This window comes from Numenius arquata, chromosome 11 (assembly GCF_964106895.1).
Source record: "Numenius arquata chromosome 11, bNumArq3.hap1.1, whole genome shotgun sequence".
Classification (NCBI taxonomy): Eukaryota; Metazoa; Chordata; class Aves; order Charadriiformes; family Scolopacidae; genus Numenius; species Numenius arquata.
In genome coordinates, this window is record NC_133586.1 from 33,010,677 (window position 1) to 33,029,723 (window position 19,047).

At 39.1% G+C, this 19,047-nt stretch overlaps 2 protein-coding genes across 7 annotated transcripts in view; one reads left to right on the forward strand and one right to left on the reverse strand.

The window, feature by feature from the left end:
• The first annotated feature begins 220 nt into the window (after positions 1 to 220).
• CCNJL (cyclin J like) lies at positions 221 to 17,736 on the forward strand. Its single transcript, XM_074155832.1, has 5 exons — positions 221 to 425; positions 8,953 to 9,252; positions 10,066 to 10,225; positions 11,075 to 14,181; positions 17,088 to 17,736. The coding sequence occupies exons 1-4, from the start codon at positions 260 to 262 to the stop codon at positions 11,520 to 11,522; spliced, it is 1,074 nt and encodes a 357-aa protein (XP_074011933.1). The 5' UTR covers positions 221 to 259; the 3' UTR covers positions 11,523 to 14,181; positions 17,088 to 17,736.
• FABP6 (fatty acid binding protein 6) overlaps positions 11,047 to 19,047 on the reverse strand; it is a 46,367-nt gene continuing 38,366 nt past the window's right edge. For 4 of the 6 annotated variants that reach the window (XM_074155839.1, XM_074155838.1, XM_074155836.1 and 1 more), the window contains 2 exons: positions 17,886 to 17,975; positions 17,042 to 17,169 (listed from right to left, as the gene is read on the reverse strand). In XM_074155839.1, the coding sequence (XP_074011940.1) occupies positions 17,116 to 17,169; positions 17,886 to 17,975 (144 nt within the window). In that variant the 3' untranslated portion in view covers positions 17,042 to 17,115. Of the gene's footprint in view, positions 11,708 to 13,682; positions 13,923 to 17,041; positions 17,170 to 17,885; positions 17,976 to 19,047 lie in introns of those variants that run through there. The other 2 variants (XM_074155833.1, XM_074155835.1) reach the window with 2 other exon arrangements.

Here is a 19,047-nt window from a genome sequence, read left to right on the forward strand (position 1 = left end):
GAAGTGTGTGGATGACCAAAGTATTACAAGCTAACTGAATGCCAAAACATGCAGTAATCCAGCCCTGATTTCTGTGCCAGTCACAGTGCTGTAGCTGCTGAGCATTTGCCATAGCAGGTGGTGGGTGTTGGTTTGGATTCCAGACACTGAAATGGTATTTGTTTCAGTACATCTCTTTCCTCCTCTTTTTTTTTCTTCTTTTTTCCCCCCATAGGAACTGAAGTTGCCTGTGTATAAGGCTCATTCACCACAGATTGGGATGCGCCGATACTTCATTGATCTCTTGACTGTCTTCAGCAACCGTTGCAATCTCTGCCCTACAGCCCGGCATCTCGCTATCTATTTATTGGACCTCTTTATGGATCGCTATGATATCGCTGTCAAGCAACTGCACGTCATTTCATTTGCCTGTCTTCTCCTGGCAAGTAAGTTGGATGCCATCTATTAAGGCTTTTTTTTTTTGTCTGAGCAGATGGTTGTTTTCCTTATATATTGTGCTGTTTTCTCTGTGTTAACAGCTTCCGTCTACTTAGGATAAGGCCTAATAAAGTCCCAAGTGAAGGCATAAAGCAGTCTGTTAATAAACTGCTCAATTGTATAGCTTGTACTACACATCTATATGCTGGTGTTAATGTGCAGAGGAAGTTCTGGCAACTGCAGCTGGGTCAGTGGAAGGGGACAGTGAAGATCGGGGGTGACAGGGTGGGAAGGAAGTGACAAGACTGGGAGCGGTTAGTTCCAAGGAAGAGTTGGTAGCAAGGAATGACATCTGTGTAACATGCAGCCTCTCCTGGAGATCCTTCCTTGGACAATCAGTACCTCTGCTGTGATCACTGGGCATAATCAGTTCCTTGCAAATCACAGGGGTTTTTTATACAGGGGCCAAAGGAAAATTTGCTTCTTGAGGCACTTAACGGATGTGTTGATGATGCTGGAATGTATATTGCTTGTTCTGGGCTCCTATCAAATAGCTCAGCATTGCTGTGTAATACTAAAGTTTCAGTATGGGCATCCATTTAGCAAATGACCTTGAACATTTGTCATTGGTTTCTTGAAATCTTCTCTACAGCCTTTGCTGTGCAAGTGGAGGAAAGCACCTCAAGGAATTGCAGCCTACCCTTGCAGACTTACCAGCTCTGTTTCCAGGTTACAGAGAAATTATCCTGCCCTTTGGGAGCCATATAGAGCAATGTGCTATTGTGGACAACAAAAGTTATGCAAACTCTACTATTAACGGCTGAAAAGTGCAAGTGGTCATATCGGTTAAGGTAAAAAACAATATGGAGAGCCAGAAGCTCTTGAGGAAAGAAAGTGATACTGTATGTTTACCCCTCAGGACATGGGATCGCTACTGCTTTTATTTGCTGGTGGTGTTCCGAGAGCTTAATCTGCAGAGATAATGGCAAAATAATATAAAACCCATACACTTAGTGTATCTAAGCATTGCTGTCTGTCTGACTCCAGAGATGAGAGTGAATTCTGTGGAGCAGTTACAGGTTCATGTTGAAAAAAAGGCCAATGTTAAAATCGGAACAAAGAAGAATGTAAATGGTTGCTGTAGGTGCAGTCTTACGACAGCTTAAGTGACTCTCAGGTATTTCAGTTCTGCTGACCCGAACCTTTTGTGAGCTCCTTCAGACCAGCAGATCGTCAGAAAACCATCCCAGCTGACAGAAGTGTTTTCTTTATTTACCAGAGCGGTATTTTTCTGATGTGTCAGACAAGCTTCAGGCTGGTGCAATGGAGGGGGTTGGAGCTAGGGCTGATTTGCAAATTGTTATGAAATTGTACCCTTAATTTCAAACACATCAGACTGAATGAAATACCAGGTTCAGGTAGCCTGGAGACTGATTCCTGCTCAGAGGTGTACTCCTTCAGCTTTCAGACCATCTCTTTTTCTTTTTTTGAGTAACCTCATAACTACAAGATGCCTTGCAGCATTGCTAACTTTTTTTTTTTTTAGATTATCTTCCCAAGTGCATGGATAAATGGTACCCTCAGGAAAAGAGAATAGGATTTTCTGTAGATAAATCTGACAATTTCAAGTATACTCCTCCTCAGTTTTTTCCCCAGCATAAAATTGATGCTTCGACAGTTCTAATAACTTTTTGTTTGGATTTAGAGGAAGAATTTATAGCTATAGTTCACATTTCCAGTGCTATGCAGATAGGATGAAAGTGATACCCTTGAACTTTGTATGAATTGTGAGTGTTGGTGTACTGCTAAGATCTTGGGCAGAGGTTCACTGTATGAGATGGGGAGAGCTGGACTGCTGACTTTAGTAGCTCCTAGGATTTAAAATGGCAAAAAAGCTTTAAAGATTTTCCTTATGTAAATGCAACTTTAGGCCACCTCTATGCAACTGTGAAGCAAAAGGAAGTTCACAAACTGATAACACTGGAGGGAAATGTTTTGCAACTTCTGCCTGTTTAAAAAAAAAAAAGGCAATTTGCTTAAAAGAGCAAGCCTAAGTCTAGTGAGCAAATAAGTGTGAGAACCTTTTTAAAATTAAGATTAGAGCAATGCAGTAGCATGTATACATCCTGATCTGGAATTGAGCCATCCCTTACAAGAAGGGGTAAAGGTCTATTACTGTAAAGGCAGCTTTTCTACCAACATGAAGAAACAAAACATTGACAGTTGAACCAAAGCAGCTTTGCACAAAATTAATGCCTAATTCACTTGTATAGATAAGGTTAAAAATGCTAGGGCTCAGTTTGGAGACTTTTGGGACTACAGTAAGCTCTGTTGTTTACTGTCTGGGCCATCCTAACGTTCAATAAGGATATTCCCTTTTGGTATGTGTAGTTCAAAATGACGCAGGTCAAGTCAGGAAAATCCACTTTACAGTAAATGGGAATTCTTGTGTTTAGTTTGTTACTTTCAAAATTATACAAAATGGAAGGAAACTTGTACTATGATTTTTTTTAATGTTTTGCAGTAAAAGATTCTGAATAAGTCAGAAGTATCAACCTCTGAAGTCAATTTGAGAGTTCTTATTGTAGCAATGAAGAATAAAACGAGTCCCTTGCCTGTTACTGCAAACGCAGTCATGAGAACTTCCCACAAAGCATTACTGTAGGAAGTTGCATAGTTTTTCAGCAGAGGATTGCAGCAAAAGTGCTCTTCAGGCTGTGTAGCAAGACACTTGTACTTCTAAAAAATTATATACCTTTATTGTAGAGAGCAAAAATTATTTAAAATAGTTGTGGTGTTTACATCATATCAAGATGTTTAATGCAGATTGTGTTTCGATAATTGTTATGAACACATTTTGAGAAACTCTGGGTTTTCTTCCTGATTGCTTCCTTAGAAAAGAGCAAGGAAGCTTGCAGACCACAAGCGAGATGAGGTACAGTTAGAGGCGAGATTACTTATTTCCACTAATTACTCTGTAGGGTTTTTTGAGGGTGGGAGGTGCATAATAGAGAAGCTTTTAGACACACAACTTCTGAAATGGAAGCAAGAAACTTCTAAATGCAAGTTGAGGACAATATTTAAGCCCAGAGAAATTGCTGTAAACTTGTGTTTAGCTTTGAAGTTTATTGCTTCTATCTTGGATGTGAAGGATCTCAAAAACTTGTCTCTCGCTTTCTTCCTTTACTGATGAACTTTGCCATCGCCTGTGTTTGACAGCATACAACAGCCGTGCTGTCATGATGGAGGTCACAGGATTTGGCTAGATGTCCTTTAGCTAGCTGGAGCTAATTTCTCTTGCTGCACTCTAGAAATTAATTTTGACTGGCTCATCAGATTCTCCTGACAGGGAAACTGGATGATGATAGTGCTTCCCACTTGAGCAATAATTGTGAAACTGATGAGGAGTGAGAAGGCAACAGTGTTCTAAACAAATGGCACAAGCAGCCAAGTAATGTTCAGGACTTGCTGCAGTTGAGAGGAATGTGGGTGTGTGTCCCTCGAATCATCCCGTTGTTCACTAGCCAGAAGATGTGTGTTCCTGTGCAATGTATGCACAGTGTGATAATTGGAGAAGGTCCCTGGAAATTCCTGCCAGAAACTTTAGCTCCTCAGAACAGCTATAAAAGCTTTGAAGTTTACTAATGCTATCAATGGTTATTATTTCCTCTGAATCAGTTCTGAAAAAGAAGGGTAAAATTTTCACAGTAATCTAGATGTGAACTGAAAGTTATTGGGGGAGGGAAGGAAAAGTTGCTGGAAAAATTGATGTCATTTACTTTAGGAATGTATTTAGAATAGTCTTCCTCTTTCACTTGCATTAAGGGACACTTTATGGTCTATATCAGAATCATAAACTGAACATGTTTTTGTAATACAGAAAGACCTGGTCCACATGGATGTTTTGGCCATGCTATTAGAAGACAGGACCTCCTTTTGAGGTCCAGCTGTGGTAATACAAAAAGGTTGTAGGTTCCTGCTGCTGCAAGATCATTAGTGAAGTCCAGTGGTTTTAATTGTTCATGACAATCCATCTGTCCCTTGCTTGAAGCAGACTAGTGATTGTTCAGGCTGACTGCTGTTAGGTCAGGGAGATGCTGGCTTTTTGTGAGGAGCAATGCTGGGCAGCTGGGACTGGTGGGCTTGAGGCAAGCCAGCTGGATCTAGAGCAGCGGAGTTACCAGTACACCTGCACAGAAGCCAGGATTGCTGTCTCTGCACCAAGCTATGGATGGATGCTCATTTTGCAAACAGATAACAGACTGAAAATTTTACTGCTTTCCTTTTCCCCCAAAGCATCTCAGTGCTCTGAGTAAGCTCTGATTTTTCTCCAGATGAAATCAGCTGGCTGATGCTTTCAGTAAGTGGATTGATTTAGTTCAACTCCCTTCAGGCGAAATGTTAGTTAAGGAACTTTCGGTTCACCTCACCTGGCAGCTGAGAAGGCAGGCCCTGGTAGAGGAGCACTGTTGAGCATCATCAGGTTGTAATGTTCTAAACTGCATCTTCATCAGACAATTTATTACAGAAGATGATTGTGATATTTTAAGGTGCCCTAGCCCGAAGTGCTCTGTTGGAAAAAGAGATTGTCTGAAGATATCCCATCTGCTTTAGTGCTACTTGGCTCAAATTGCCTGCTGAAAGCTGTGCAAACCAGCTGTCCCAAAGTAGATGAGATGCACTGACACAATGCATTCAGACGGTCCAGCCACAGGAGCAGTGAACTCTGGGGAGAGAGCGAGGACCTGGGCACTGAGTCTTAAACTACTGCTTCTCTGAGTTACTGCTGTAAAATCCTAGCTGGGTCTTAAAAGCTGTTCCTTTCTTCCCTGAAGAGCTAACCCTCTTCAGCAGCAGGTGCTTCAGTACCTGATAAAAGCAGCATCTCAGCCATTCAGCGGCATTGAATGTTCCAGCAGTTCTAGTTCTTATGGCCCCTCTTTCTCAAGAGGGTTCTGCTGCTATTGAGACATAACAACAGGTTTTTAAATTTGAGTATTGTTTCAAGCAAGGCCAGCTGCCTGTTCAGCACATGCAGTGCTGCATTGACTCACAGGGTACTTGGTACTTCTTGTGGTTCTCCTGGCTTTATTTTGCACAGCTCCTTAATCTGCCAGTGGATTCTCAGCAGCTGAGTTAACTCAGGACAGTAAAAGAAATTAGAGCAAGAAAAGATGTCTGTGGTAAATGGGCTGAGTTTAGGGCATGGGTAATCCTTTATCACCTAATTCCCCATTGTCTACATGGAGCTGTTATCAGATGTCAGGCAGCTTTTCTGTTGGACTGTGCTTTGTGATCCATTCTCCATTTATTGTCCCGCTTCCATGAGCAGGTAACTGTTCTGACAAAGACAGCTGAGCTACTTATTTTCAATAAAAGATAATAGTGGGTATAAGTCCAAAATATATATTAGTGTAAAACTTAGTCTGTAGTCTTAATTTCTTTTTTTCAATATTTCCCTGCTGCTGTAACATGTATACAATATTTTCTTTAATAATTAATCTTTACTATAGTAAGGCATTAAAAACCCGGGTGCCTGGAGCTAAGTGGCTTGGATGTGTGCTAGGTATTGTACAGACAGATGAAAAATCCCTGACTGCTCACTTTGTAAGACACTGCAGAAAAAGGAATTAAGCAGGCTATCTCTAAAGCAGCCCATCTCTTTCTTGCCTTGCTTAGAGGATGGTAAGAAGCTATGTTTGTATCTGGAGGTAGCATGGGAGTCTCAGAAGTTTGTTGTACCACCTTCTGCAACAATGTAGGAAGAAAGAAAAGTAGCCCTTCAGCTGTGTAAGCAGCTGTAGGTCTTGTCTTTATGCTGGGCTAGATGGGCTTGACTGGTTTATCCTCCTTTTGGATTTATTTTAATTGTTTATGGGACAAAAAGTACTTGCACTTTAAATTGGCAGTCCTTTTTGTTCCTTGGTCTTCTCAAGGACTCTGAAAGTGTAATAAAACAAACTGCCTGCATGTCCTGCTTTTGTTTTGCTACCCATGCAAAACCCTGGGAAGATCATCTACCCTACCGCCAGTAATCAATCTGAACTGCTGCTGTGTAGCAAGGTGTATGTAGTGACTTGTGCCTCCTGCAGTGGATGAGTTGGTTCTTCAGGGTCAATGATATCAGTGATGCTCCTCAGAGACCTTTAGTTTCCTACTGAAAAGCTTGCATGGATTGATAGACTGTTTTGATAATGTGAAAAAGGTACTAATAAAATGCACTCTTCATAACTGAAGCCTGTTCCCCTTGACAATAGGACTTACTCTGGCTTTCATTCATCGAAACAAAAGTGTGAATATCTAACATAAAAAGCACCTGCTTTATTTTCTGGGGAAGCATCTGATTGTAGAACTCGGAGTGGGACAGAACATGACATAAAGTAACTTGGAAAATCTTTGCATTTTTAATTACAGTAATACTGCACACTCTTAAAAATGTCCTATGCTGCCCCTATCTATTTAAATTTTACAAAAAAGTTGGTCACGAATGTAAACCTACGTTACATGTTCATCTTATTTTATTAATCCTATTGACCTCAGTAGGCTTCCTTGTATAAAAAATTGTGGCATCCGTATACTTCTTAAAGGCTTATGATTGTGTTACGTCAAAACAAAACTATTTTTGAGAGCAATAGTGACAACTAAATGGTTTTATCAGTAACCAGAGCTCAGAACACAACAGAAAGTTGTCAAAAAGCTTTGCCCTATGTTGGTATGATACCTTCCCAACACTACTCTGCTGGTAGTCTGCTCTCTAGACTGTAGTCTGACCTTTTGAAATTTCCAAGGTTGAATGGGAAGAAAGAAGGAACTAGAACTTGCAAATGCCAGAATGACAGATCTTGTCCTTAGTTTTCTGGTAAAGCAGCGAGTTCTACTTCTATTAGCATATTCTTTAAATTTCTGTATCAGGCTGTGACATCACCTTGTGGGGGAAAAACAAAGGGTTAACTTTTCTCTCAAATTTCATTTTTCTTAAACAGTTCAAAATTCAGGTGACAAGGAGATTCATGAACATGTATGCAGACTCCTGAATTTTAAAGGGCTTTTTCAGTGACAGCATGCTCTCAATCCTTTCCTGTTCTACTTCATATGACGGATTAATTTTGTTTTTCCTTGTTATGCTCTTTTATGGTGAGGTGGCTGCTGTGTTACACTTTTAATGCATTTCATATCCATGATACCTGAACACGCTCAAAGATGGAAAATCCATTTTTAAATGTGTTAAAAAGATACTTAAACTGCTAATGTACCAAAAGTTGTCAGGTTTTTAATACACTGGAGACACTTGGGATGGAATTGCTATCCTAAATGGATAGCAAGATCTTACTTTTAAAATAATTTTCTAGTGCAGTATTCATTTTAATTGGTTTTAGATTTGATGAGAATATTCTGAAGCCATATGACACGCTAATATCTTGTCAACTGGTCTGTATTGGTAAAGGAGGATTCTTACAGAGGTAATGGAAGGGCAACTGAAGCAAGAATCAATTGTGGAATATATGCCCTCAAGAACAAAGAGAAAAATAACTACAGAGTACTTTTAAGTACCTCTGGGTTTGTATTTTGCAGCAGGGACGTTCTTTAAGCTGTACTGGAAACTTACCACTTGCCATTGTTTGTTGCTAACTCTTGAAGGAGGAATGGCTGGTAGATAGGTCATTTTTGGCTTGGTAAACCAACAGTGTGAATTCAAGAAAACTTAATTGCTTGCTTAAGTTCTCAGCAAAGTAATGTTGTTGCTTTATAATTGATAGTTCTAATCCTGGGAATCAAATCTGATATTGGATGCCTTTTATGAAAGAAGGGGAATAGAATGAGATCCTGTTTTTCTGTACAAATTGACAGCATTTTGCAGCTGTAAGTGAAAACTGAGTCATTCTAGAGACTGCTGCTGGTTCAGTAGGGTGGTAAATAAAGGTGCAGCTTTGCTCAGCTATCTTGACTCTGAAGATGTATGCTCTCTCCTAACCCCCTAGAAATTATTTCTGTTAATCACTTAGTTACAGTGTACTTCTCCTAGCCTTTCAGTGACCTTAGCTAATGAGGCCCCTCAAGACAAAAGAAGGAACAAAGAGAAATTCTGAAGCAGCAAGGGCAAAGGTGGTGCTGCCTGTAGGTTTTTAATGTCTTCCTTTCTGTAGCGTATGCATTTAGCTTCCATACCCAAAGGAGCTTTTCCTTCAATATTAGATCTTTCTTTGCCATATTTTTCCCATACTGCTTGCTTTCTTAACATTTGACTGAATGCCCTTCAGCAAACTGCTTCTAGTTATTGTCAGAAAAACTATCTGTAATCCTAATGAGTTTATAATCTTGGTTTTGGCATCAATACTATACAAACAATTAAAAACAAACAAACCCATAAAAAGCATATAGGAATATGTTGACCAGTCTGTTAGCTTCTTTCCTACTTGTGTCACTGTACTTTCCCATCCTTCTTTAAAAAACATCTTTCTGGTTTGGGGTGTATTCTTTGTTGGCTTTTAGACACTCAATCATAATGATAAACCTGAAAACCATCTCTTCTGGCAGGTAAATTTGAAGAAAAAGAAGATAAAGTTCCAAAGTTGGAGCACTTAAATAACCTGGCATACACGTGCAATGTGAATGTGGTATTGAACAAGAAAGACGTGCTTAGAATGGAAATGCTGCTTTTGGAAAACTTCAACTGGAACCTCTGTCTACCAACACCAGCTCACTACATTGACTACTACCTCTATGTGTCCATTGGTGAGAATGACCTTCACAATGGCTGGCCGATCACCTCGCTGACCAAAATCAAAGATTTTCTGGAGAAATATGCCTATTATTTCCTTGATTTCTCAGTGCAAGGTAAGAGGCTTAGTTTTATGCTAGAATGATCTTCCATTTGGCAAAAGGCAAAAATCTGAAAGAGATAAAAGCTTTAAACTTGTCATAATATGGATTGCACAAAACTATGTGTGGAATGGTTTCTCTTTGCAGTTATTTCAGATGGCAAATGGTACAGTTTCCCTACTTTACACATAAGCCTCCTGTCTCTTTTCAGAAATCTCTAGATGACATCATTATTTTCTTCAGCTTAGAACACTAATTGGTGAGACTGTCAGAAATAGGGTCTGTTTTTTGATCTGCCAGAGTGCGAACTGCTGTCAGTTGCAGACATGATATTACGCAGTTCCATGTATGAATCTTTTTTAATGATTTTTAGAGGGTCATGTGCTGTGAGACATGACATATTTAGAATGACGGGGCTTTTAATGATCTGGTTTGCAGCATAGTTTCCAATATCTGCCCATGTGAGAAGCAGTGAATTGCAGCATCCTCATAAGCCAGGTTCAACACTAATGTAAATATCTGTGTAATTGTCAATACCTAACTTCGGTTCAGTTGAGACCAGTCTACAAATTTCAGCACAGTCTATTTCTTGGCTTTTTTTGAAATGAACAAAACCATAGTGGAGCCTTGATAGTAGTTACAAACAAGCAGTACAGAGATCTTCAGGAAAGCATCCAGTTTTGAGAGACTTTTCTGATCATGAGTTAGTCTGAGATGTACGGAACAAAGTTGTGAATTTAATTTTGCCCTATTTTGCCATGTATACACATAATAGGCTCATGGCAGCCATTAGTAAGAGTATAATTGTTTTGTTTTTTTCTTTTGTAGATCACACTTTCCTCTATTTTCGTCCATCTCTGATTGCTGCAGCTTGTGTGTGCGCCTCACGTATCTGTATGCAGATTTCTCCTGCCTGGACAACACAGCTTGAATTGCTAACGTGTTATTCCTGGGAGCATCTTGCCCAATGCATTGAAATGATGCTCATGTAAGATCAGAAAGAAACCAACCCGTTTGTGCTCTTAGGAAGAGGTTAATGGTTTTGGTTTGGTTTTGGTTTTTGGTTTTTTTTTCTCTTTTAGTAATTGTTTAGTTAGAATTAAGATAGTACAGTATTACATCAGTAATCTTCATCTTCAGTTTGGGGAGAGGAATAAAAGGGGAAAAATCAGGTCACTTTACTAAATACTGTATTTTAATAGTATTTGCCATGCAGAATGGAGTGCACAATTTAGTGTTCACTATGTTTTCTTGTACTGGTTTCTTTGGTTTTTTCCACCAGTAAGGGACGTTGACTGTGATGCATCAATGTGGGTCTGGTACGTGACCACAGTCTTAATAGAAAATAAAGTTTAATAGAATGCTTTAGGTTGGGAGTGATGGTGGACCTTCTGAATCCCTACTTAAAGCAGGGCCAACTGAAGTTTAAATTAGGCTGCTTAGGATGTTCTCTAGTCAAGTTTTGACTATTTCCAAGATGGAGACTTCCTAACCTCTCTGGGCAACTTGTTCCAGTGCTTCATCATTCTCATGATAATCAGAAGTGTGAAAATGTTTCTTCCTAATATCTAACAGGAATTTGCCTTGTTTTCTCACAGCTCTGCACTTTAATACTCTGTATTAAAGGCTATATCACAGTGTCTTTGTGTTGTGGACTTAAGGTTCCAAGATAACCAGTCCATCAGTAAAAACATACTTGTGATGCAAAATTATCCATAAAGCTGTTGTTCGTGTGTGAAGATTGCAGCAGGATACTTAGAAGTTAAGACTGGTGAAAAGTTTGGAATATATGCAAGATCTGTGAACTTTGGTAAATCTTACTTATAATTTGTTTCAGATATTATGAGAATGACATCAAAGAAGCCAGTAACATAAAAAAGCAAGTAACAATTCAACATCAAGAACAGGAAGCGGTGGCAAACCTGAGCCTTCAAGCCACTACTCAAGTTCTCTTCCAGCAATCTAGTTATCACCCTTTAGCCCAGCATTCTGCTACGCTTTCCCAGTTCCAGTCGCCAGTGCAAGATTTGTGCTCTGCTTATCGTGACTCCTTGCAGACCCACAGGCCCAGCAGTCTGCTTGCTGGGAGTGCTGACAGCTCGCTGCACTCCTGTGCAGCTCTTCAGGCCAGTCTTCGGCCGTCTGCCCAGGCTCTGCCCATCCAAATGCCCGTTGCCCTGCAGGTGGCATTAGGAACAGAGCCTGGACACTGCATTTCCATGGCTTACAGCAGTAGCTACTTCAGTGGTCATCACTCGTATGCAGCTGGGTGTTTTGATGGATAAATATTGATGGGAGAAAAAGGTGATATGAATAGAAGCTGAAGAAGAGACAAGACACAAGATGTGTACCTGAATGAAAATGACGAAGGAACAGAATCCTTATGACTCACTCATTCAGATGATGTTGATCTGGATCCACTGATCACTGGAACCTGGGTGCCTTTCTGCCAAGGGTTGTACCTTTGGCTCTTAATGAGAGAGAGAAATAGAAATGCATTAATATACCTCACTCCTTGTCACTTTGAAAGGCATCTGCATAGAATCCCTGTAGAGATTACTTCCTTCTAGTCTTCAGTTAGTGACTCGTCAGAGTTGGCTGAAAGCTTATGTTGAAGAGTTATTTCAAGCTGGAATGTTTGTTGAATTTCTGGCCAAGTAGCAGTGTACCCAGAGGATGTTGTTGGAAAAGAGTGCTCTCCTCTCCCAGTGACGTGTCGTTCGAACACTGGCAGCGTATACTACTGGAAGCTTCTACTTAAATGTACTGAAATTGTTATCAGTTAAATGTGAACTTCATTTATGCAGAAATCTACGCGCAGGACACTTTCTGTTTTCTGTAAGCAGGAGTGAGAGTTTAGGAGTAAAACTTTAGGATAAAAGGAAAAAAAGAAAAATGGGCCAAAAGACTATCAAATAATTTTTGACTTAAAATTCTCTTGGAATCTAAACGTGATGCTGCTGAACAGAACATCACTCTGCCTTCAAGTATTTTAGAAACAAAACCAAAACCTTAAATCATCTCTTAGATCTTTAAATGCTGCTGCTTTTGAAACTGGAGATTATTGTTATTAAAACTGTTCATGAGGTTTATCAGGGATTTAATGTTACTTGAAGAAATCCTCTTGGAATAACTCTTGAAAGGTTCACTGTCTTCAGTTACTTCATCTTTAGGGCTCAACTTGTGGCAGTAGCTCAGGCTCAGGACAGAGGAACTGATGGGGGCACAGATAGGGACCTGGTTAGCGTTGCTGTGAAATCAGAGTTTGATTGTAGTGCTAGACAATGCTGACTTTAGTTTTTTAAATACTATCTTAGCATTCTTTGGAAAATGTAGCTGGTAAATTAAAGGTTGTGTTGCTGCTTTGCAATAAGACATACACCTACTGTCACACACCCACAGGTTTCTTTCTCAACTGAAACCAGGGATGATTGCTCAGAAAAGTGTATAGGCTTTTTTCTTTGTTAACGTAGATATTTACAAGAAATGGACTTTGGCAAAGGTGAAACTTTAGTTTTGATATATGCAACCACTATTGTAAATTTGTTTGAGGACAATACGCTTGGTTTGTCTTTTCTCTGAAGGTTCTCAGGACAGCAATACAAGTAATGTGCAATATGCTTTTACTGACTTGTGGCAATTGTTTCAAGTCACGTGTCACAATGCTGTTTTAAGTTATATTTTTAGAGAGTTGTTTTTAAGGGTGTTTTAAGTTGGAGGGGAAAAAACTAGCCTGCATGCTAATGTGCGTTTGTGTAACTGTCTTCTGAGAATTCAACTTTTGGTATCAAGTTAGTAATTTCTTCTATTCAGCAGGCTAGAGGAATCTTCTCGTTTTATTTAAAAAAAAAAAAGCAAACTGTAACTGAAGAGGCAGTACTCTTCAGAAATTAGTTTAGAATTTTAGATAACTTGGTTAATCTTTTATTGTTAGCTTTGTATTTATATTAACCTTTATTTTCAGAAGACTTAAGTGTATTTTTATTATGTCATTTGACAGACCTAAAGAATGACATATATGTGGCAGTATTGTTATGTGGTTTTTCTTTTTTGTATCACCCTTATAATTTGTGTCATGTGCAGTATTATGGTCTGGACCATCATTGTGCTTAACTGTGAAAATATTTGGGAAGTTCCCAGTGACAGTTTCCAATAAACAAGCACACAGTTAAAGTAGCTTTTTGGGGTTTTTTGAGTGGTTTCTCCTTGGCTTTTAAGAGCTAGCAAAGAATATATGCCTATACCATTTACAGAACAGAATAGGGGTAGGACAAATGTGATGGAAAGGCCTTGCTGAATAATAAATTGTGAAGGATTAGGCAGATCAGGAATTTGGTCGCTGACCAAGAAATAACACCCTATTCCTATAAAGTGTCGGTGTATATAAGGAAGTGGAAAGTGGGATGAGGAGACGGCTGAAGAAACAGGCAGAAAATGTGCAGAGACAAGGTAGGGACATATAATAATGTAAGAACAGATTGTCCCAGCTTACGTGGCCGGTGTGTCTCACGGATGCCATGTTACCTGAGGAGGTTGAAAGGCTGCATAGGAGAATGCAGTTGTATGTTCAGTCTTTGTTCTGGTGACTGCAGTTTCAAAACAGGAATTATCCATTGACTTCTACGTTCTGTTTGTGCCGTTGTATCATGGGTGGAATTGGGGCAGATTAAATCTGGCAGCAGACTCTGAAAGGGAAAAGATTTATGAGAAGTTGAGTTGGCCCAATACTGCTTCAATTGACAGTTCTTTCCAGAATGCTTTAAATGTTGGTGGCAATTTCACACATTGAATTTCTAGATAAATACTTTTTCATGTGACTGTAGGTTTTTTATTTTCTTTTGTGAAAACACACCTCCTCAGGGAGAGCAAACATAGAAGAGTTCAGCTCACCTAAAGATACTTTTCTGAAGACTGCCACAATTGCTGTTGGAGGGAGCTGCAGAGGTACGTGCAAAGCTGAGGTAGTTTTTAAGCAAATGGATGCAAAACTTCCCACCAAATGTGCTGTTTGCTGTCAGATGCAGGATGGTCATAGATCAGAATTTTTACACAGTGATTAACTTGTACTTCCCTGGCAGACTTTGAAGTAAGGAAGGCTGCTGCAAAAGCAAATGCAGCGAAATGTGGCTAGGAATACAAAACTGGGAATGGCACTGGTTACCTCCTTGCATGGGAAGACATTGCAGATGTAACCAAACAAATGAGAAAGCTGACATTTAAAATTAAAAAACTCCAAGTCCTGACAAGAGCTGCAGCAAGGATACAGGTGGAAAAAAGTCTGCTAATATTGATCAGGCACCAAAGGTTAAAATGAACTTGTTTCAAAAAAAAAAAAAAAATCTTGGAGCTGCAGCTTGCTGCTTTCCTAAACAGGAAAGGGGGAAGCTACTACCATCTCCCTATTTGTGAGAGAGCTGTTGTCAAAGCCACTGTTTGATCCTTTTGTTTTAGCTGGTTTTACAGACTGGAGTGAACAATTTAAAGTTGGTATAATGCTCTTTACTTGTGAGTTGATTATACTGATCAAAGTGTACAGGTGTTGCTTAATAAAATTTAGCTTAGTGCTATTTTTTACTGAGAAGTCTAGATCCTAGAAGTGTGGGCCAAACACTGGTGGATCCTTAGAGAGTTTGTTTTGGGTTTTTTTGAGGGGTGTTTATTTTGCTCTCTTTACTGCCATTTCAAGACAAGCCTAAAGAATGTCCTCCAGTTGAAAAGGCCCCTACATGCTTTCTAGAGAGCTTTCTAGATCCCACCTTTCCTCTCAAAGCATTGTTGTCTGTATAATGGGGAGTTACTTGATGACATGCAGAATGTGAAAAAATGTGCTGGTTGGCCAACATTAAGTGTAGTTGCTTCTAGAACTGGAATTAGTGGTGGCTGGTTCCATTTTGTTTTCAAAGCAGGGAATCATCAGGTATTGGTGTCATCTCCTTAAGAGCAGGTTCTTATGGCTGTGAATAGTTTAGACAAAACATCACCATCCCTTAATTCTAGTATGAGCTTTAGCTTAATGTAACACTTGCCCAGTGTCCATCTGTGCCTAACTCTACAGGTCATTTTGTGTAGTTGGTTAAGTGTTGAATATGCTGGGCACATTCTAAATCCAAATGTTCTAAGATGTCACATTATTATTTGCAGAGGAATGTACTAGCTGACTTGAACTCAAATGAGAAGTAAGCCTGAAGAGATCCATTATTCCTTTTTAATATGACCTCATATAACTGAAGAGGCTGAATTTCAACAAAATTCTGTTAAGTAGATCTGTTTGTTGCAAGTACCAAAAGAATGTCTCAAAACTGAACAGGTTTCATATTTGACTTGTGTTTAATTAATTGGAGTTCAGCATTATGCTTTGCCTTAGAAACAGAATAAGTAATATACTGAATAACAACTGCTCATAAGATGTTGTTGTGGATTGACCCCAGCCAGCAAACTAGAATTGTGCAGCTGCTTGCTCACCTCCTCTCTCCCCAACACCCTGCTGAAGGGTTGGGGGGAAGAGGGAAGGAAAAAAAAAAAAAAACTGAAAGGGAGGGGAAAAAAAAAACCTTTTGGGTTGAGATAAAGACAGTTTAATAGAAATAATAACAGAAAAGAAAAAATAACTAATAATGACCGGGGTCCCTCTCAGTGTTTGGTGAATTAGCGCTGTCCCAAGCAGTGATCGTGGATTCCCACCCCCCTGGGTACCACACCTTTATATACTAAGCATGCCTATGGTATGGAATATTTCATTGGCTATTCCATCATTCCATCTATGCTTCTACAGGAAGCTGAAAAAAACCTCCTTGAATAGCGTAAACATCACTTAGCAACAACTAAACCCAATAGGTATTAATTGACATTCCCTTCACAGCAATCACTAGAAAGAAAAATTAACTTTCTCAGTTGAAATTAGGACACATGCAGCCTGTTTTGGTAAAATGATGGTATCTGGATGAAGCCTTGTTGCAGCTGGAAAGCTCAGTAATCTCTATTGATGAAAAATATAAAAAGGCATTAAAGGCCTTTTTTTAATACAAGATACCTGAAATGACTGGGAATTATCAGTCATGTACACAGGCCCATCAAAATATGAACTTTTGTGTACACAAGACACATGCAACAGGTAGTTACTGATTAGCTTGTGAGGGCAAGCAGCTAAATGGATCCAGAAGGTAAGATAGCTGGAAAAAGGAGTCTGAAAAGGGAAAACCTTGTGGACCATGTATTGGCCAGAAGTGATTTGGAACAGTGAATCCAAAACCTGTTATATTTAATCCCTACTGTGTTCAAGAAAACAGGTTTTCATGTGCACTCCATGTAAATAACCGGACAGCACTGAGAAAAAAAAGACTCCTCCATGTTTTCCTCCTGGAGTCTGTCTGTAAAACCTTAAACGTCTCCTAAGAACTTGGGTCAAGAGCAGATATTGATGAGAATGAGAACTTTTTTTTTTTTTTTTTAAAATCAGTGATAAACTGACTTTCTCTTGTTTTCAAGCTCCTAAATTTCTGCCCTCCAACCAGCAATAGGGCAAAAGACTTTCATTTTGATGTACACTTTGGGCAGTGTTGTCCTATTCTTTAGACAGAAGCTGAATGGAGCTGCTGTTTAGATGGTAGACAATATCTGAATATGCCAAGTATGTATCATATCAAGAAATACTTAGACTGGACACCATCATTAAATGCTTTGTTGCATCTTCTGATTTTCTGAGTATTTGTTGGATCTTTAGGAATGGGGCAAGCATTAATGTTGAGGATAACATTACTCTGAAAAACAATTGTTCATGTTTGTAATGCAAAGAAAGAAAGGAAAAGACAATCAGCATTCTATTTTATTTATTTGTATTGTTTGTTTTTCAGTGCACTGGGAGAGGCTAGCTTTACAGCCTTAAGCAATCCTTTTGCTGGTCCTTTTGTAGACTACACCAGAAGAAGTAGAAATCTGGAATAAAGAAGAAACCAAAAATTTGGTTGAACAGTGTAATTGGAGCTTCAGTGTCACACAAGAAAAGACCTGCTGACTGGCTCACGGAACCTGTCCTTTACTGAAGCAACGTTTACCGTTTGGTAGAAGACATATCTAGGCTGAACATCCTTGTCAAATCTGAAATAACACTGTGCAATAATATTCTTACACAAAAAGCACAACTTCTGAACTGGTGTTTAGGCATAATTTAAAGGTATGCTGTGTTAGATGTGGCTTCACCAACTCCAAGTTAACATGGTTTTAGACAAGTGAGATAATTGCTCTTCAAAAAGCAGTAAATGATTGACACTTTCAGGGAGGGTGAGTATCCTTTCTTGATTCACAGTCACTTCTGGCTGGTCTCTGAAGACACACTCAGACATGCATAACTGGCACAGACACAATTCAAGAAAACTTTTGAGAATCAGAAATCATAATGTTTGACAATCCGATCTGTTTTACAAGTTTTACTGTAAGTATTGTAGTTACAGTAACCTTCCAAAGCTATATTGGTGTTCTGTTGATAAAATAGGATACTACCTGAAATCCAACCTCTTTTGTGTTTTGTTTTGTTATTTCCTTTGGTAAGACTAAGGAAATAAGGTTCTACAGAAATTCTGTGAGGAGTTGCAGCTAGGTAGTTTTCTAATAATGAAACAAAAGACATGGCAGCCAGATATTTGAGAACTCACCTCTACTAGCTTTCCTCCAGAAATCTCTGCAGTATGACGATAGTTGGGGAAATCAGCTACTATTTTCCCATCTTCCATTTTAACAGTTGCCTGCAATAGAGAAAGGTTTAGTGTTCCCTGGGGTTACTGGCATTTATATCATCAGATACACTGTGAACATTTGTATACCTGATGCTTAAAGTTTTTACTTTTAAAAAAGTAGAAGTTACTTGCTTCATGAACAAGACTAAAACAATACATGCAGCTTCATGAACAAGACTAAAACCCTTGTGCTTTAGTTCTTAAATGTTCACAACTTAAATTAAAAAAAGTTGCATCTAACAATACATGCAAGTTCCATATCTACAAAATATTCATTCATAGCTCTAAAAATGACCTAAGCAGAGACTGCTTCTCATTCAGGCCTCAATGGTTTTTGTGGTTCTCTTGTTTTGACAGTGAAGCAAAAGGGATGAAGGTATCAGTTAATTTTGAAGTAGCATTCTCAGATACTAATAACCTTCCTGCAAGCAGCACAAAAGTCACTGTGGACAAGTGCTGTGAATCTTTACCCTAGATCCTGACCTTCATACCTCTAACTACACTAGAATTCACCTCACTCATTGAAGTATAGGTGAACATGACTGCACAGTCTGCAGTCACACCTTTATACTACAATATGTGCCCATTGCTACAGGAGTTGCTTCTGTATGAAAGAAGTATGGCAGGATGCTGCTATGAAGATCACAAATACTACAGCAGCCCAGCTGAGCGCCAAAACTAGCTACGTAGTTTCATCATAAAATCAGTCTTGTCTCTATAACTAGTCAGACTTGCCTGTGCTTTTAGTAATAAAGACAGGTGAGCCAGTCATATTTAGAGAAGAAAAAAATAATTTGCAAAATGAAGAGATGAGTGGACATTTTTTACCAGACACAAGGAAACTATCTTACTTGTTTATGTATTATTTAGTGACTCTGTACTAAAAGGCAGCAGTTTCTCTGCTGAGAGTCATTTACTCTGCCTCCATTTTTGGCTACTTAGTAGGCTTTGGACTGCTGAAGTGCTCAGGGCCAAAAAGAAGAGAAAAGAATTTGTAATATTTCAAAATTCCTAAGTTTGTAATAAATTGACCAAGTAAAACTGTGTCTTATTCCATCCGCTAGGTATCACAAAGATTTCT

Coding starts and splice junctions, on each gene's coding strand:
- CCNJL (XM_074155832.1), top strand. CDS start 260: ATGCGCCGATACTTCATTGATCTCTTGACTGTCTTCAGCAACCGTTGC. Junction 426..8,952: donor TGCCTGTCTTCTCCTGGCAA/GTAAGTTGGATG, acceptor CTCTTCTGGCAG/GTAAATTTGAAGAAAAAGAA. Junction 10,226..11,074: donor TGCATTGAAATGATGCTCAT/GTAAGATCAGAA, acceptor AATTTGTTTCAG/ATATTATGAGAATGACATCA.